At 40.9% G+C, this 17,879-nt stretch overlaps 1 protein-coding gene across 3 annotated transcripts in view; it reads right to left on the bottom strand.

Moving 5' to 3' along the window:
- IGF1 (insulin like growth factor 1) overlaps window positions 1-17,879 on the bottom strand; it is a 109,064-nt gene that overhangs the window by 19,817 nt on the left and 71,368 nt on the right. Inside the window, exons 2-3 of one of the 3 annotated variants that reach the window (XM_044679486.1) lie at window positions 9,602-9,783; window positions 6,880-7,092 (exon numbers count right to left, since the gene is read on the bottom strand). In XM_044679486.1, coding sequence (XP_044535421.1) covers window positions 6,880-7,092; window positions 9,602-9,783 — 395 coding nt within the window. The remainder of the gene's footprint in view (window positions 1-6,879; window positions 7,093-9,601; window positions 9,784-17,879) is intronic. The other 2 variants (XM_044679485.1, XM_044679487.1) reach the window with 2 other exon arrangements.

The raw sequence follows: 17,879 nt of genomic DNA, 5'->3' as shown, positions 1-17,879 counted from the left end.
TCTTCTTCTTCTTCTTCTTCTTCTTCTTCTTCTTCTTCTTCTTCTTCTCTCACCCCCCTCTCTGCCTCTCTTCCTCTCCTCTCTTCTTCTCTTTCTTCCCTTCTCCCTCTCTCCCCCTTTTCTTCTCTCCCTCTCTCCTCAATGAACTTTGTTACTGACTTTAAAAGGAATCAATAATAGGGTTCCCCCCCACTCACCCATTGCACAGGGTGAACACTAAAGCAAGGAATTCTCAAGAAGAGATTCCAAGTCTTGTAAAGGGGAATTTCTAGAGAAGCATCCCAAACCAATAAATCTTTCCCCAATGAACATAGATGTCCATGTTAGATTTAGCAGGTCATCTCAAATTACTTCTGATTTTTTCTTTATATCCTCAGCATCTAGCAATAGTGAGTGTTTAATAAATGCTTGTTCAGTGTTTATTCTGAGAATGGATGTCAGTAAACTGTATCTCATCAATCTGACCTTAGAGAACCTCCCCATCCCCTACAGTCATTCCAGTCAACTCATCTTTCATCTCCCAGTGGGTGCTTGTTGAGTTGATAGAAAACCTGCTAAGTTTCTGTCCTAGAAGAAGGCTTTGGGGGTAGCTATGTGGGACTGTGGATAGAGTGCTACATCCAAATTAAAATCTGCCCTCAGATAAGTACTAGCTGTGTGACCTTATGCAGCAAGTCATTAAACTCTCTCTGCCTCCATTTCCTTATCTATAAACTGGGGATAGTATCACTTCCCTCCCAGGGTTGAGGTAAGGATCAATGAGATAATAATTGCAAGTGCTTATCACAGTGTCTGGCACATAGCAAGCTCTACTTGGTGTGGTAGACAGAGCACTAGGTCTGGAGTCAGGAAGGCTCATCTTCTTGGTTCAAATCTGGCCTCAGACACTTACTAGCTATATGACCCTGGGCAAGTCACTTAGCTCTGTTTCCCTCAACTTCCTTTTCTGTAAAATGAGCTGGAAAAGGAAATGGTCAGCCATTCCAGTATGCTTGCTAAGAAAAACTAAAACAGCATCACAAAGAGTCAGAGGCAACTGCAAACAACTGAAAACAACCAGGAATACATAAATTTTATGTTAGCTATTATTTAAGACAGTTAGGTGGCATGGTGGATAGGGTGCTGGAACTGGAGTCAAGAAGATCTGAGTTCAAAATTTGGTTTCAGACACTTACTAGCTGTATGATTCTAAGAAAGTCATGGAACCTGTGTTTACTCTATTTTGCAGATGGGGAAACTGAGGCAATAATAGCATCCATCTCCAAGGGTTGTTGTGAAGTCAAATAAGATATTAGTTATAAAAGTGCTCAGCAAAGTGCCTGGCACAGAATAAATACTATGTAAATGTTAGCTGGTATTCATCATCATCATCATCATCATCACCATCATCATCATTATTATTATTATTATTACTTTGAAGTTAGTAAGGGAGGGGGAAAGAAGAGAAGTTATTTTGGGGGAAGACAATACTTAAATCTGGGTCATTTCCCATATAACACAGACTGGCTTTTTGACTCTAGGCAAATTACTTAATCTCTCAGTGTTCTTCAACACTCTCTGAGACCAGAAGCTGCCAATCTGCTTTGGTGGAAAATTTCCTCACCTGGGAGTTCCCTATACCATCCTCTCCTTATTCCCTATTATCTCTCTCTCTCTCTATTTTCCGTCCTTCTATCCTAATGGTTCACTCATTGGAGGAAGGAGGTGGTTTTGTTTGTTTTCAAGAAATGCTAGAAAGGAGGCAGAACAGTTGGGAAAGGCACTGATTGGTAGCCCATGGAGTCTGAAGTCCCCAAAGCCACGGGAGCCCGGAAATATCCCACATATCTATTTATTTTGGTCTTTTCCACATCAAACTTGCAAGAGCTAGACTGTGCTTCATCTGCATCTTCCCCAGGCACTACAAGTTTGCATCTATTGTTCCATGCTGAGGACAATGAAAACACAGATCACTTTTGATTTTAAGTGAGTCACAGAAATAACCATTTCTCTGGAAGCTCATTATGAAACTAATTAATCACATGAGGATGCGGAGTTTTGACTGAAATGATAATTACTTTTGTTTTATTGATCATGGATTTAGAGATGGAAGGGACATCGAAGGTTACGTAGTCTTTTTTTTTTTTAAATATACCCTTACCTTCTGTCTTAGAATCAGTATTATATATTGGTTCCAAGGCAGAAGAGTGGTAAGGGCCAGGCAATGGGGGTTAAGTGACTTGCCCAGGGTCACCCAGCTAGGAAGTATCTGAGGCCAGATTTCAACCCAGAACCTCCCATCTCTGGGCCTGGCTCTCAAATTCACTAAGCTACCCAGCTGCCCTGGGTTATTTAGTCTAATCCCCTTCTAGATAAGGAAACTGAGGCCTGGAGAGATTATAGGGTGAAAGATAAAAAAATGAATAAGAGAACCATAGACTTAGAGTTAGAAGTGGCTGCGGAATCACCCATCCAAAGGGTTTTTCATCTTTTTTGTGTCCTGAACCCCTCTAGCAGTCAGACAAAGCCTATGGATCCCTTCTAAGAATCATATTTTTAAATGTACAAAATAAAATTCACAGGATACACTCACTATATTGAAAACAGTTATTGAAATATTTAAAAAGTAAGTAAAAATAATTTAAAAACAATTTTAAAAAAGCTCTGATTGAGTCAAAGATATTTTAGAGATAAGGAAACAGAACAATGAGGTCAGATTTATAGCATCATTGGATTATAAATTTAGACTTAAAAAGGAATTTAGAAATTATTTAGTCCAATTCCCTAATTTTTATAGATGAGGAAACTGATTTCTAGAGAGGTCATGGGATCATTAAATCATAAATACAATCCAACCAAAGTCTTACTGAAGGTCATCTAGTCTAATATCCTCAGAGGGTCTCAGAGTGGGGAAAAGGTTTGCCTAACATCATATACTCAATTTGTATCAGAAGCAAGACTTAAATTCAGTTCTTTCTTACTTTGAGGACAGCTCTCTCTCCATTAGTCCTTCTTTGTATCTTCATCCCACTCCCAAATCTGGTCCCTAATAAAATGTCTGAAACACAATTGATGCCCAATCACTATTACTTTGGAGGAATATAAATTGATTTTTCAATGATTTTTGATGAGAAAATTTAGACTGTTTCTTTTTAAGGTCTATGATGAGCTATTTGAGTTGGTTTCATTTCTATTTTCAACAGTTCTCTGTGTGAAGGTATTGTAGTTGGATAGTATCTGCATTGGATACTGGACTGGCTGCCTCCTTTTCATTGAAAATGAATGAGAACTCAAGAAGCCAGCGACTATGAGAGAAGGACTAAATTTGGCTGAACCAAAGTCCTTCATCTTTTCTCCTCAACTTTCCTATCATCTTAGAGGAAAGTCAGAGAGATCATTGTGTCTTGATTGTGTCATTTGTTTTTCCGCCCATGTTTCTCCAGGTCTTCCTCTCTATTTATCCATTTGTACCTCTCTCTAGGGATGGATAGTTAACACTACATTTTCAGTCCCTAGTCTTCATACTGGAGAAGAAAAGGAAACAGAAAGAGCTACTCCAGAGCTTCACGAGGATAGAGAATATCTTGTTTATTGGGGTATATTACTCAGTGCCTGGCATGGCACTAGACCTACATAGAAAAGATACTTTGCTTTTAGTTCATGTTATCCATTAAGTGCCAGGCATTTGGGATACTGAATCTGGGATTACTCAAGCTCACCATGGAGAGATAGTTTTTTGTTTGTTATTAGACTCGAAGATATTTGTTGAACTACAAAGATCTTTTGCTTAAAAAGGTGTTTGCTCTCATTTTTTTCCTAACTTCTAGGATCATAGATTTAGAGTTGAAAGGGACCTCAGATGCTACCTTTTACACTCCCTTATTTTAAAGATGAGAGAACTGAGGATAAGTGACTTTCCCAGGGTCACACAGGAAATGAGATTCAAGTCCAGGACTGACTCTAGAGCTAGTGTTTTTTTCACCTCTAGTACAAATATTCTGATAGTGTCATTGTAGGGTTGTCAGTCATAAAACATGGCATCATAGGTCATAGATTCAGTGCTGGAAGGGACATTAGAGACCATCTAGTCCAGGGATTTTTAACCTCAGAGGCTCATGGACTGTTTTTATCCTTGAGTATTTTAACAGCTATATTTCAGTAAGATTGGTTTCCTTGGAAATGCTATAGATTTAATTTCATGTATTGAGCGTGTTATTCTAAGAAAGAGTCTATAGGTTTTACCAGATCACCAAAGGGGTCCAGGACACAAAGCTAAGAACCATCTAGTTCAACCCCCTTGCCATTTTACAGTCAAGGAAAGTGAGACCAGTAGAAGTTGGGACTGCCCAATGTCATACAACAATATATGGCAGAGCCAGTATTCCAACCCAGGTCTTCTGACTCAAAAGCCAGCACTCTTCTCACTGTACCATGCTGCCTCAATGGTGGCATTGTTGCATTCTTATTGAGAGGAAGTTAGGGTCATGGAGGAGATAATTATAAATCTAGAGTTAGAAGTCAACTCAGAGACAATCTAGTGTTTTTACAGATATGGAAATGAAGACCAAGAAGAGTCAAGGGACTTGCCTAAAGTCACACAAGAAGTATCAAAGACAGGATTTGAACCCAAGTCCTTTGACTCCAGAGCCAGAGCTCTTTGCACTATGCTACAGTGCCTCCTTAAACATTTACAGGACCATAGACTTATAGCTTTAAAGTTGGAAGGGACCTCAGTGGTCGTCCAGTCCAACCCCTTCATCTGGTAGCTAAGGAAATGTGTAGAGAGGGAAAATGATTTAGGATCATGGACTTAGAGGCAGAAAGGACCTCGGAGGTCATCTAGTCCAATCCCCTCATTTCACAGATCGGGAAACTGAGGCCCAGAGAGGGGCCAGTAACTTGCGGGTGACATAGCCGGTTAGGTAGCAGGGTGTGGGTTCAAACCCAGGTGTTAGGGTCCAAATGACTCCAAATCCAGTGTTCTTTTCATTCGGGTTTCTGGTGACGGCTGGCTAAGAGGGATTGCCTTGGTGTCTTTTACCCAGTGTCTTCATCAGTGAAGCCTAAGCTTTGAGTGGACTCGGGCACTAAATCAAGAGCTGAGGTAGAGAATGGAGACAGAAGCGTGTGCATTTTAGGGAATCTTTGGATTTGGGAATGCACTAGGCACGTTCTGTTCGAGAGATCCTGGACGGCTTTCTTTAATGGCAGGAACACTTTAAGACAATAGCTCCATCCTGTGGTATTAAAATGGTCAGAAGAAGTGAGTGTAAGGACTGTACTTTGTAATTGCCTGGGTTTCCCCAAAGGTGTCTGCGTCCCAGGGGCAAGTGAAGAGGAAACTCCAACTTCTTCTGATTACGAGGTCACTGGTGGTGATGATCCTTTGACTCGCCTTCGTTGGCTTTGAGGGTTACCGGACAAAAGACTCTTTCAATAGAAGCTGTTGAGAGATTTCTTTTTTTTATTTTACTCATTGATTTGCTTCCTTTCTTTGGTCATGCCTGGGCATCTTTGCATCCCCATTCAAGGAATTCTGGGTCTTCACAAGCCACTGAGGCTTGGTAAGGGTGACTCTGAAGCAGGAGGCCATAGAAGAAGAAGTCTTGGTTTTTTTTCTTGAAGGAAGTTGATCAAGGTCATGGAGATAGTGGCAGAAATAAGATACGAACTCAAGTTCTCCACCTCGAATCCACTTCCAACTGGGCCGTGCTACGTGCCTGTAATGCTGTTGTTTTTGGAGGCTAAGGAGAGGGATGGGAACTAGACCTATGATTTCATTGGTATTAGGAATTCCGAGGTAAAGAAATTCCCTCTACCAATGCAGGTTATGACTCAGTAATTTTTTTTTATTGTCTTAGAGAGTTGACTAGAGCTCTCAGAAGTCATATGACTTGTCCAGGGTTAATAAAGACATTATGAAACAGAGGCAGGACTTGAACTCAGATCTTTCTGATTCTGACTCATCTTTCTATCTCTTGTGCCAAGCTGCCTCTCAGTTTCATTTCTGCATTTTTAATTAAGACTTGACACAAACTGCCCATTGCTATGGACTTTGGCTATACTCTTCGGAGTAGTGACAACTTAGGACTCTCTCTTTCATGGAGCAAATCTGCCAGGATCTAATACCCAGAATCTCTTTTTCTAGTGTATGTCTACACATGTAGACATACACTAGAAAAAGAGATTCTGGGTATTCTGTGTAATTCAAGGAGATTAGACCAGAAGGCTGCATCTCCCCAGGGCATTGCTTCTCCCCTCCTTTCACTCATCTGTACCCAAGTTTAAAGTACAGAAGAGGCAGGCCACCTCATTGGTCAGTTGAACAAGTTATGCATCAGACGGGGAGCTGGACAAGATGATCTTTTGAAGCGTTTCCAATCCTGAGAGCCTGTAATTCTCTAAAATGTTCCCATTGCCCTCTGGGAGTGTTTGACCCTGAACAGGATTGGGAAATGATCCGTGTGGGGAAAGGGACCTGTGAGTGGCTGTAGACAATTCTGTTCAAATTCTTGCTAATTTTTAACTCAGCCTTTGGGTGCACAAGCAATAATGGAAGCCGCATTGCCAATGTAAAACTTTGGAAAGTGTTCCTAAAAAGGACTTCTTCCACCCTCCCTATGCCCCTGTTAGTTCCTTTCATTCTTAAGCCATCATTAGAGCTGTGCTTCACCTGCCTAGGTTTTCTATTTCTAGTCTTTTTCCTTCTTGTATCTAACTTTGGACTCTCTATGACATATTTCCCTTCTCTCCAAATACTTGGGGTTTTTTTTTTTTTTCATGTCTTGGTCTACCCAAGGTTGCCTTTTTTCCTCATTTCATTATATGTGCCATCTATTGCCACAATACTTTTCTTCTTTTTTTTTTCTACAATGTCTGTTTATTTCTCATAGTCCTTGCCTCTGTCTGTTTATTCCTTCTCTCCATTTTCCTGTTTTTTCCTCTGCGTTCAGTATTTCTATCTCCAGTCTCCCTCCTCTGCTTTTTCTTCTTTCCTCTGCTCTGCTGTCTCTCTTCTTTTCCCTTATTCTGCTCCCCTCCTGGGTGTTTCTCTGGCCCACCTTTCCTCCTCCTCTCAGCCTTCGTTTTCTTGTTGGTGGTTGGAGGCTGATACTGCAAATATCACAAAAATAATTTCATTCAGAACAGATGGTTCTTGTGGTGTTCCCGATGACAGTGCTTCTGGGCCAGCCTATAGTCACTGAGCTTCATAGGTTGGGAAAGACTGAGTGTAGGGACTGTGCTTTGTAATTGCCTGTACTCCCAACACAGGTAAATAAAGGCAAAGAGCATTTTCCCATCTACCCTTTTTTTTCCTCAATTTCGGCCCCTGGATTTTGGAGTTCATGATCCTGAGACAACTGTGACCCCCATGAGATTGTGTTCACTTTGATTTTCCTACTTATGTTGTAGAGCACTGGGTCAACTGAGCTAAAAAGGGAAAGGAAATAGATACTCCTCTATCCTTCCCCGTTTCATAATCACGTTTTCATGTAGTGACCACCTCGCTGATCCCAGATTCATTCAGAAGCCAGGAATCGGCACCCTCTCGTTATACACTGGCACTATGAGGCCTTCCCTCTATGCAGCTGGACAAGACACTTACACAAGAGGACGGGGGAGGGAATTCTATTTAGAACCTACTTGGGTGCCTTGGACTTCCTAGTTCTCTTTGGGCTTTGAATGCTGGGAGCGTTACATACTTATTTATGGTGGCCAAGGACCAGTCATATGTGCCATAGTGATCTAGACTCATGATAGCTTATATGTTTGCAGAATGATGATATTAGCTAAAATATGTTGGCTATTTTTTTAAAACAAGAAATCTTGGGGAGATCCAACAGAGATCCCCTTGTTGCAAATTTCCTGCCCTTTCTCCTCTTCTTTTCCTTATTCTTAGCTTTTTCCCTGCCATCAACTATCTCTCCTTCCTACCATTTCTATCTAGCCCAGCTCAAAAGATAAAAGATAATTTAAATTATGCCACATTGTTCTTTTTTCCCAGAGACAAGTCCTATAAGACTTGCTCACACACCACGTCCCAGAAAGAAAATCCTTCCATAATTCCATCATGGTAGGAATTTCCCTTAAGCAAAGGAGAAATTCTAATGTGGCATCTCTGTATGTGAGTCAAGGTGGTAGAGTGGATAAAGAGCTGACCTTGGATTCAGGAAGACCTGGGTTTAGGTCATGCCCTTGACATATACTGGTTGTGTGACTTTGGTCAAGTCACACTCTCTAAGGGCTCTTAGATAGTAGTGTCAAATCCAACAGGAAAAAGGCCACCAAGTCATACATAAGGATGACTGTGGGCTGCAGATTGATTTAGTAAATATTAACACATATTAACATTATCTAGATCTATTCTATTCTCTTTTTATTTATATTTATTACATTTTTAACCTGGTTCCTGCCCTTCTAGAATATTGGGGGCTAGAAGGCTACAGGTTTGAGACCTCTGCTTTGGGCAACTCACTTTTACTATAAGTTGCAGAGGGCATGCTGACCTGTATTGGTAAAGGGACTCTCCTCACTTGGGAGTGCCCTATGCAAATGCAACCGCAAGTCCAATCCCTTCTCCTATGACCTATTTCAGTATAAACTCAGAGAACTTCTCTTTCAGAATGTTTCGTCTTTCTAGATCAGAATGTTCGTGTCCTCTAATAATAATCCTTTGACAGCACTGGAGATAAGTGGTTTGGAGTTAAAATTATTAAAAAAAAATTAATGATTAAAATGGGGACATGATTAAAAAAGATATCCCTCTCACATAATAGGCTAATAACAGTAATTTTAATAGGCTGAGATACTTGCTAAACAATTCTTTGTAATCAATATTGGTTAATTAACAAAATGATTTTTAAAAAGACACCTGATTTTTAAAGGATACTGGGTCTACAGTCAATTATTAATTAGTAAAGATAATTTTCCTGGGAGAAAAAAAATACCTATTAAACCATTAATTAACAGTGATCAATTCATGATTGCAAGGATTTCTAAAAGAGCCGTGATTTAAAAATTGTACCCGATACAAGTCAGTTAAAAATTATTATTATTAGTAGCAATTAATTAATAATATTTTGAGGAGAGATAAAATGCTTGTTTAGCCATTCTCTGTAATGATCAGTTAATCATTACAGTGATTTAATAAATATCATTAACATTATTTTCCTAAGGGAGAGGTTACTTGTTTATCCATTCTCTATAATTATTAAATATTCATTACAATGATTGAATTAATATTATTAATTGATACTCATAATTTTCCTAGGAGAGATAAGGTACTTGTTTTACCATTCTCTATAATCAATAACGGATAATTGATGATTACAATGATTTAAAAAGGTATATGATTGAAAAGATGGGCCTGGCACAGAGTAGGTGCTTAAACATTCTTGTTAATTGATTGATTAGGGGGACAAACTGGAGAACTAAGCAACCCTAAAACTAACAGGACCGACAAACAGCTAGGGAATGAAGTAGGTCTGATGAGGCGGGCATGGGGCAGGCTATTTCTGAAATATTCCTCTACATATTAGATGGCGCCCTTGGCTGAAGCAGGCACGGAAAGCCCTTTGTGTTCTATGCTAGGGAGAGACGGCTTCCTCTCATCCTAACCTACCTTTTGGGCTTTGGGCATATCGGTGTGGCGTTGGGCACGCACCGAGCGAGCTGACTTGGCTGGCTTGATTGGCGCACAGTACATCTCTAGCCGCCTCAGATCACAGCTCCGGAAGCAGCATTCATCCACGATTCCTGTGTGGTGTAAACGCCGACTGCTAGATCCATACCCAGTGGGCTTGCCTGGATGAGACACAGAAGAGAATGGTGTAGCCTTAGAAGAGAACCCATTTCTGCTTAAGGTAAAAATAATAGTACTCACATCTATAGATCCTCTTAACATTCGTAAAACACTTTACATCCATCATCTCATTTTTATCCTTTCAATAGCCCTATGAGATGATGGGTGCTGTTATTAGTTCTGTTTTATGGATGGGGAAACTGAGGCTGAGAGGTGATGTGACTTGCCAAGGGTCATACTGCCAGTAGGCTTCTAAGACAGTATTCAAAGTCAGACCTTCTTTGAGACAAGCTACAGTGTTTTCGGTTTTGATTTCTAATTTCTCTATCTATTTTAGAGTTTTCATTTCTAATTTCTCTATATTTATTTTAGTCTTTAATTTAGCTCAAAAGTGCAGTTGCTCTAGAGTTAAAATGGTTGGGAATGTTGGTCTGTCTGTCAATTCATTCAGCAAAAGTTTACTGGATACAATCTTTTGCTAGGTGTCAAGGAGGAAATGTCCAGAATTCATTGTATCCATTTTCACTAGGAAGTCATAAGGAGATGCTTAAAAAAATGGCAACCCATAATATTTTAGGGCGAGGAGCTCCCCTTGTGGAAATTCCCTTTGCTGATTCAGATGAGCGACTCTAGTCCTTTAGAGATTTGTCTAGAGGTACTGAGTTCAGTGACTCGCTCACAGTCATTCAGCTAATGTGTCAGTGGCAAGATTAGATACATGCCTTCCTTCGATATATTGGCTTTGGAATCAGAGGATGTGGCTTCCAGTCCCACCTTGGCCACTTATTAGTGGTCTGAACCTGGGCAAGGTAGTTAATTTCTCTAGGCTTCAGCCTTTTCTTCTGTAAAATGGGTGCGATTGGACTAGAGATTGGACATCTAATTCCAAATATCTGACCCCTTGTTTATTATTCCCTGCTGCCTTGAATTTGGTGATAGCTTTTCTCTTCCCCTTCCATTTCCCCCAGGGGAATGAAGGATAACAGTTAAACCTTTCTCCATATTTAAGCCCAACAGCCCTCTTTCTCTCCCTTCCCATCACCACCTGCCCCTTTGCTCATACGGTCAATTGTCTCCACCAACTCTAGAACCAAAATATTCCCCAGAGTTAAGTTGGTGGGACGAGACAGGTTGGCCGCAGGGCTCGGGTCAGCTGGGAAATGGGAACTCGGGGCAGAGCTGTGTTTGTGGCATCCCTGGGAGAGGGATGCTGCTTTCTCTCTGAGAGCAAGTCTGGGAGGCGGCCCCCACTCTAATGGTGGGGAGAGGCAGGGCAGCTGGCCCTCCTCTCTGTCTCCGTGGTTTTCTTTGCTGGTGTTAGACCCACTCTGTCTCGCTGCTTTAGCAGGCGGCTTTACCCTCAGCTGAGAATCAACTGGCCCCCTGAGCTCTGTAAACAATGTTTTTTGTTTTGTTTTGTTTTATAATCTTTTCCAGAGACTGTAAATTGGAGGAGAGGGGGAAAACAAGATCATGTGGTCCTCAGCAATCCACAGAGGACATCCATAGGCTTTTTTTTTTCTTTGCTAAGTTTCTGGACATTTCAGGAGGCCAAAGGAGTCAGGCCGCCAAGAATAGATGCTAAACTCTGGTTTCCTTTCAGAAAAGATGAAAATGTGGAGGAGAATCCAGGAAGTTTTTCTCTCCCACTGCCCTAGAATGCAGAAAGGGCAATAGTTTCTGGGACTGGAGGGCTAGGGAAATAAACACTCTTTACAAGATGTGACAAGGAGTTTGTTTTGATCAAGAGAGGTTTGGCAATACAGGGTGGGACCCAGAAGCTTTTGAGCTTGGCCACTCCAGTGCAAGTATTTTCTTTAGGATCATAGACTTAGGAAGGGATCTTAACATCCATCTGGCCCACTCCTTTCCTCTTTCATAAGAAGAAACTGAGGCCTAGAGGAGTCGCAGTGACTTGCCCAAGGTTCACTCAGTAAGCCTGTGGCAGAGCTGGGCATTGGCAGGGGAGTGGGACTGGCTTGAGGATCCAGAGCCCAATTGCCATTGACTCGATGCTTTTCTCAGAGGTGGCATATACGCTTGAGTTTCCTGACAGTAGAGGAAGTCACCAATTCTTATCTGTAGCTATTATCCTTTCCTAATCAACCTTTTATAACAGAGGCTTAGAAAAATTGTGACTCAGGGCAGCTAGCTGGCACAGAGGATTGAGCTCTAGGTCTGGAGCTGTGAGGACTTAGGTTCAAATCTGACTTCAGATATTTCCTCGCTGGGTGACCCTGGGCAAGTCACTTAACCCCCACTGCCTAGCCCCTACCACTCTTCAGCCTTTAGACCAATATTCTGCATTGATTCTAAGACTGAAGGCATGAGTTTTAAGAGAAGAAAAGCTATGGACCCAAATATCTAAATTTCTGTCTTAAAAGAAATGAGTTTCTCTAATGACCCTCAAACGTGAGCTTCTAGTTAATTCTTCTAGAGTTCGGAGAGATGATCCTGGTGGCACCCTTTCTGTCCTTCATGCTGGTAAAGTGGCTGTATGTCTATTATCAGGCACAACATTGACGGAGGACCTTTGTGGGGTGTTTTCTCTTGTTCTGTTTCTTAAAACAAGTCATTGGAGAATTTCAAATAGCAATATTAGCAGAAATAGGAGGTTGACATTTATATGGCTCTCACTATGTGCCAGGCATTGGGCTAAGCACTTTATGATTATTATCTTATTTCATCTTCATAACAACCCTGGGAGGGAGGAAATGGAAGCAAACAGAGGTTAATTGACTTGCCCAGGGTCACATAGCTGGGAAGTGCCCGAGGCCAGATTTGAACCCAGACCTTCCTGTCCCCAGGCCCAAGGCTCTATATACTGTGCCACCTTGCTGCCAAGCATGAGAGGCAGTGGGTCCTTGGGGATAGAGATGACCTCAGAGTTAGGAAGAACTGGATTCAAGTCCTACTTCTGGTACCTAATGACCCCTGGCTAGCTCTTTAACTTCAGTGACTGTGAAGGACATAGACTACTGCATTCCTCCTACGGGAATTCTGCACATCTGGGGAGAGGTGCCCATGTCAGGAAAGGCCAGCCAGGGTCTCCCTTCCTCACATCTCTACCCTTCCACCATCACTGTTGTTAAGGACCACAGCAAGGCCAACACAGCTGAGAAGAGAGGGCATCGCTAGTGCCTCTGCCACCACTGAAGAACTCTGACTTAGGGAGAGAAATTGGATGTGCCAATCCTGTGGAATCCCTGCCCCCAGGCAGCGGGATGGCACATATACATGCCAATAGTTAAAGGGTCCTGAACAGAGGCTTAAGGCAAGGGTCCTCCTGGGGGAAAGTGATCACATACTCATTCTTTCCTCCATTCAACCAAAACACATTAATGAAGTACTTACTTGTCTTTATGTGGCAGATTCTGAACTAAATACTGAGACTACAAAGAAAAAGTCAAGACAGTCCTTGCCCTCAAAGAGCTAACAGTCTAATGAGGGAGTATCTCTCTCTATATATATGTATATATACATAAAATAAATAGATGTGTAGGCAGATAGCTACAGACAGACAGACAGACAGACAGATATATAGGCAGATAGATAGACAGATACATGCGTAAAGAGATAGAAGGATAGACAGAAGGATAATGGATAGATAGATACATAGGCAAATAGAAAGAAAAATATAAACAGACAGAATGATAAATAGATGAACAGAAAGATAGACAGATAGAGATAGATATAGATAGAAGGATAAATAGATATGTGGGCAGATAGCTAGACAGACAGATGGACATATAGGCAGGTAGATGGACAGATAAATAGAGATAGATGCATACATATGTATAGAGATAGAAGGGTAGATAGAAGGATACTGGATAGAGAGAAATATAGGCAGATACCCAGACAAAAAGAAAAATGTAAACAGACAGAATGATAACTAGATGGACAGAAAGATAGAGACAGATATAGAGATAGATAGATAGAAGGGTAAATAGAAGGATAAATGGATAGATAGGGAGATACATACAGAGATAGATAGAATGGTAAATAGAACAATAAATGGAGAGGTAGATAGATGGAAGAGTAGATAGAAGGATAATGGATAGATAGATATACGGGCAGATGAATAGAAAGGAAAATATAAGCAGGATAATAAAGAGATGGACAGAAAGACATAGAGAAAGATACAGAGATAGAAGGGTAAATATGAGGATAAATGGATAGAGAGATACATAGATACACCTAGAGATAGATAGAAGGGTAAATAGAAGGATGAATGGATGGATGGATGGATGGATAGATAGATAGATAGATAGATAGATAGATAGATAGATAGATAGATAGATAGATAGATAGATAAGACATGTACTTCCCTCTGAAAGGTGCTCTTTCTGACTCTATGCTGACTTTTCCTAGCTTTGGCTTCCTGGTAGGAACTTCAGATTCCTGGCTCTCATTTAGTTCTTGGATTTAGTTGCCCCATGAATTCTGAAGAGAATTGGCATAGTATTATTCCCTCTGATTATGCTTTGGACCATGCCCTCTTTCCAGCAGAGGATCATTTCCCTGGTGCCTTTTCGATTGTCTTTTAAAAGACAGCACCACTGGTTTCTACCCCTTCCCTAGGGACAGTGGTTTTTACAAATATGATAATGTGGGTTTTGAAAATAATTGCTATACCTGGGCAGAAAATGAGGTGTTCTCAAATGATTCTTCTCCCCTTATTCCTCTCCTGTCCTGTCTTCTCTCCTCTCCTTTGTTTTGTCCTGTCCTCTTTAGATAAAATATTTTTCTTCCTCCGTATGGATAATTTCCCAGAAAACTAGCCATACCTACTATGCTACCTAAAAAGCTAAAATTTGAATGTGAGTGAATCTCAATTTCACTACTACTTTTTGAGTGTCTAAAAGAGAAAATATATTACATTTTCAAGTTCTCAGTTTATGGATATTGGTCTTAATGGCATTTTAGTTTTAGTCTATAGACAGACTGGCAAAAAAATAAAAAAGGACATTATAGAAGACAGAATGCTGGGCTTGTCATCACAAAGACCTGAGTTCAAATTCTGACTTTGCTCTTTCTTACCTGTGTAACCTTAGGCAAGTCACTTATCCTCTGTAGGCCTCCATTTCCCTATTTCTAGAATGAGGAAGTTGGACCAAATGACCCATGAGGTCTCTTCCAGGTCTAAATCAACAATTCTGGGAAACATGAGACACGTGAAAATCTCCTTTGATTGAGTTCCCACATCAGGATTTCCCCACACTGAGTAAATCAAAGCTCCTTCCCAGACATGTTTGTGTGCACACAGTGGCAAACAACTGCTACAGGCTGGCAAACTTGCCAGAAGTTGCCCTTCTGCTTCAGCCCTAAGTGTTTCTATCTTTAGGCTAAATTGAAAGGATGCCAAGAAGACTGCACGCCCAATAAGCTCAGGCATACATTTCCCTCTCCTCAATCTTGTTACAAAATGTCTCTCCTGTTTTGCCCCTCTCTCCCCCACCAACCTCACTTCTTTCACCAGTGAGCAAGCACAAATAAAGTCTATTTGAGTTTAGGAGCATGATGATTGGGTATGCAAAAGTATGTGTCACATTTTATCTAATAAAGTGTCCTTTGGACCATTTAACAATACTGCCTTCCCCTTTTTCCTCTCAAGTTATTTGAATAAATTATTTTAAATTGAATGCATTATTTTATTAAATAAATTCTTTTAAAACTTTCAAAATTTCTCCATCCTCTCTTCCCTATTATTCTAATACTGGCAAATGTTTTTAGGACAAAAGGAATAAAAGTCACTGGCTATAAGTTAAGGATCACAACAAAAACAGACTTTGGATGCTCTTGGTCATTGGTCTTGTGTTTAAGTATACATCCTGGGGCACATCGCAGGCTCAGAAAGACCTGCGCTCTTTTATCTTCAGACTTTTGCGGGTACCATTTATTCTCACATCGTTGCCATTTCTGAATATATTTTTCTCTTTCACCCCAATCTGCCCTTGTAATAAAGAAAACAGTCAAGCAAAACCAACCAACCCGGTGATCACACGTGACGGTGTATGCCGCATTCTGCCCTTAGAGCCCACCACCTCTTTCCCAAAAGGATGGAAATGTGGATCATTACGTGTTCTTTGAAAGCAAAATTAGTCATTGCAGTTAGTTTGAGTTTGGCTTTTTTTGGAGTTGTTTTCATTTATATTATTGCCAAATTACATTTAAGTTAGGCAACCCTGTGATGTACCTGTCAAGTAAACAGATAGAAAATGGGGACGATAAGTGTCCATGAACCATCTAGGCAGCTGCAGAGGCCCTCCTTCTTTTACAGCTTTTGTTCTATTTTACTGAACTCTAGACAGACGAGTTAAGGAATGGAAACAACGAAAGTATTCGAAGTGAAATATTACAGAATGGGAGCAGCGAGGTCTGGAGATGGGAGGTCCTGGGCTCAAATCTGGTCTCAGACACTTCCTAGCTGTGTGATCCTGGGCAAGTCACTTAACCCCAGTTGCTTAGCTCTCACCCTTCTAGCTTAGAGTTGTTACTAAGACAGAAAGTAAGGATTAAAAATATATATATTATAGGATAGTTGGAAACACTTGTATATTTACAAATGCTTGGTCTCGGGGTAGCTAAGTTACCAACCCTTTGTCCTCTTCCCCCTTGTTTTTCCATTGCTAAATGGAAATAAGAGATTGCTAAAATAAGAGATTTGGACTAGATGATTCCCAGTTTCCTTTTAGCAAAACTCAATTCAGCAAACATTTGAGTATCTACAACGTACAAAGCATTATGCAGGGTGATGAGGATACATTATGCTTCTATGATTAGTTCTTAACCTTCTACTATGTGGAACACATTACACAGTTAGGTGACATAGTGGATAGACTACTGGACTTGGAGTCAGGAAGACCTGAGTTCAAATCCAGCTCTAGAAACTTCCTAGCTGTGTGCCTTGGGCAAGTCACTTAACAGCTATTTGCTGCCAGAGAAGGAAATGGCAAACCATTCCATTTTCTTTGCCAAGAAAAGCTCTTAGTCAGAGGTGCATGGGGTCCCAAAGAGTCTGACGTGACTGAGACAACTGAACAACAACAGTATGTAAGCACCGTGCTGGATGCTAGATTGAATTAGAATAATGCAGAGGTTCTCAAAGTGTGGTTCAGAGGCCCCCAAGAGAACCTGAGATGCTTTCAGGGGTTCAAAGGATCAAGGCTTATTTTCACAATATCAGGATATTTCCATTTCTCACAGAAATATAAATATATAAATAAAAAGCTTAGAGTCAGGAAGATTCATCTTCTTGAGTTCAAATACCACTCAAACAACACTGTGTATGGGTTCCAAGAGCAAAAAGGCTAGGCAATTGGGGTTAAGTGACTTGCCCAGGCACATAGCTAGAAAGTGCATGAAGCTACGTTTGAACCCAGGATCTCCTGACTCCAAGCCTGGCTCTCAATAATACTGAACCGTTTACCTGCCCTAGAAGCAGATCACTGTTAACTAGCTTTACCTTATCATTTGAATGACTTCACAGGCCCTAAAAATATTGATTATCTTTGCTTTTTGAGGGCAGTGAGATGGAGAATGTCTGTGGCTGTTCATTCCAGGCACATCATTGTAGAAGTCCCATTCTCTTGCCGTGCTGGGATGAGGCATGGTGTTGTGGAGATGTCTAGATTTGCAGTTGGAGGATACAGGTTCATATCCTAGCTCTGTCCTTCACTCCTTCGTGAGTTGAGCAAATTACTTTATGAGGTCTCACTTTCCTTAGCTACAAAATAGGAGGAATAAATTCTGACCTCAGAGCTAATTCTGCAATTTTTTATCCTATTATTCTTTTCTAAACCTCAGTTTCCTCATCTATAAATTGAGGAGGTTGGGCTGGACGCCTTCAGCATTCCCTTCTAACTCCAAATCTAGATTCCTATAATCAATGTCCTTGAAACTCACACCTTGGAATGAAGCTTGTGGAGACAAATTCATTAACTCTCCTTAAAGTCCCTCTTATTGGTTTTTATTGTTGTTCTTAGGTTTATTGGAATCCTTGGGCTATCCTTCCTTCCTTCCTTCCTTCCTTCCTTCCTTCCTTCCTTCCTTCCTTCCTTCCTTCCTTCCTTCCTTCCTTCCTTCCTTCCTTCCTTCC

The sequence above is a fragment of the Gracilinanus agilis genome, chromosome 5 (assembly GCF_016433145.1).
Source record: "Gracilinanus agilis isolate LMUSP501 chromosome 5, AgileGrace, whole genome shotgun sequence".
Lineage (NCBI taxonomy): Eukaryota > Metazoa > Chordata > Mammalia > Didelphimorphia > Didelphidae > Gracilinanus > Gracilinanus agilis.
The sequence above is the reverse complement of the archived record's forward strand: the minus strand, read 5'-3'. Positions and strand labels throughout refer to the sequence as shown.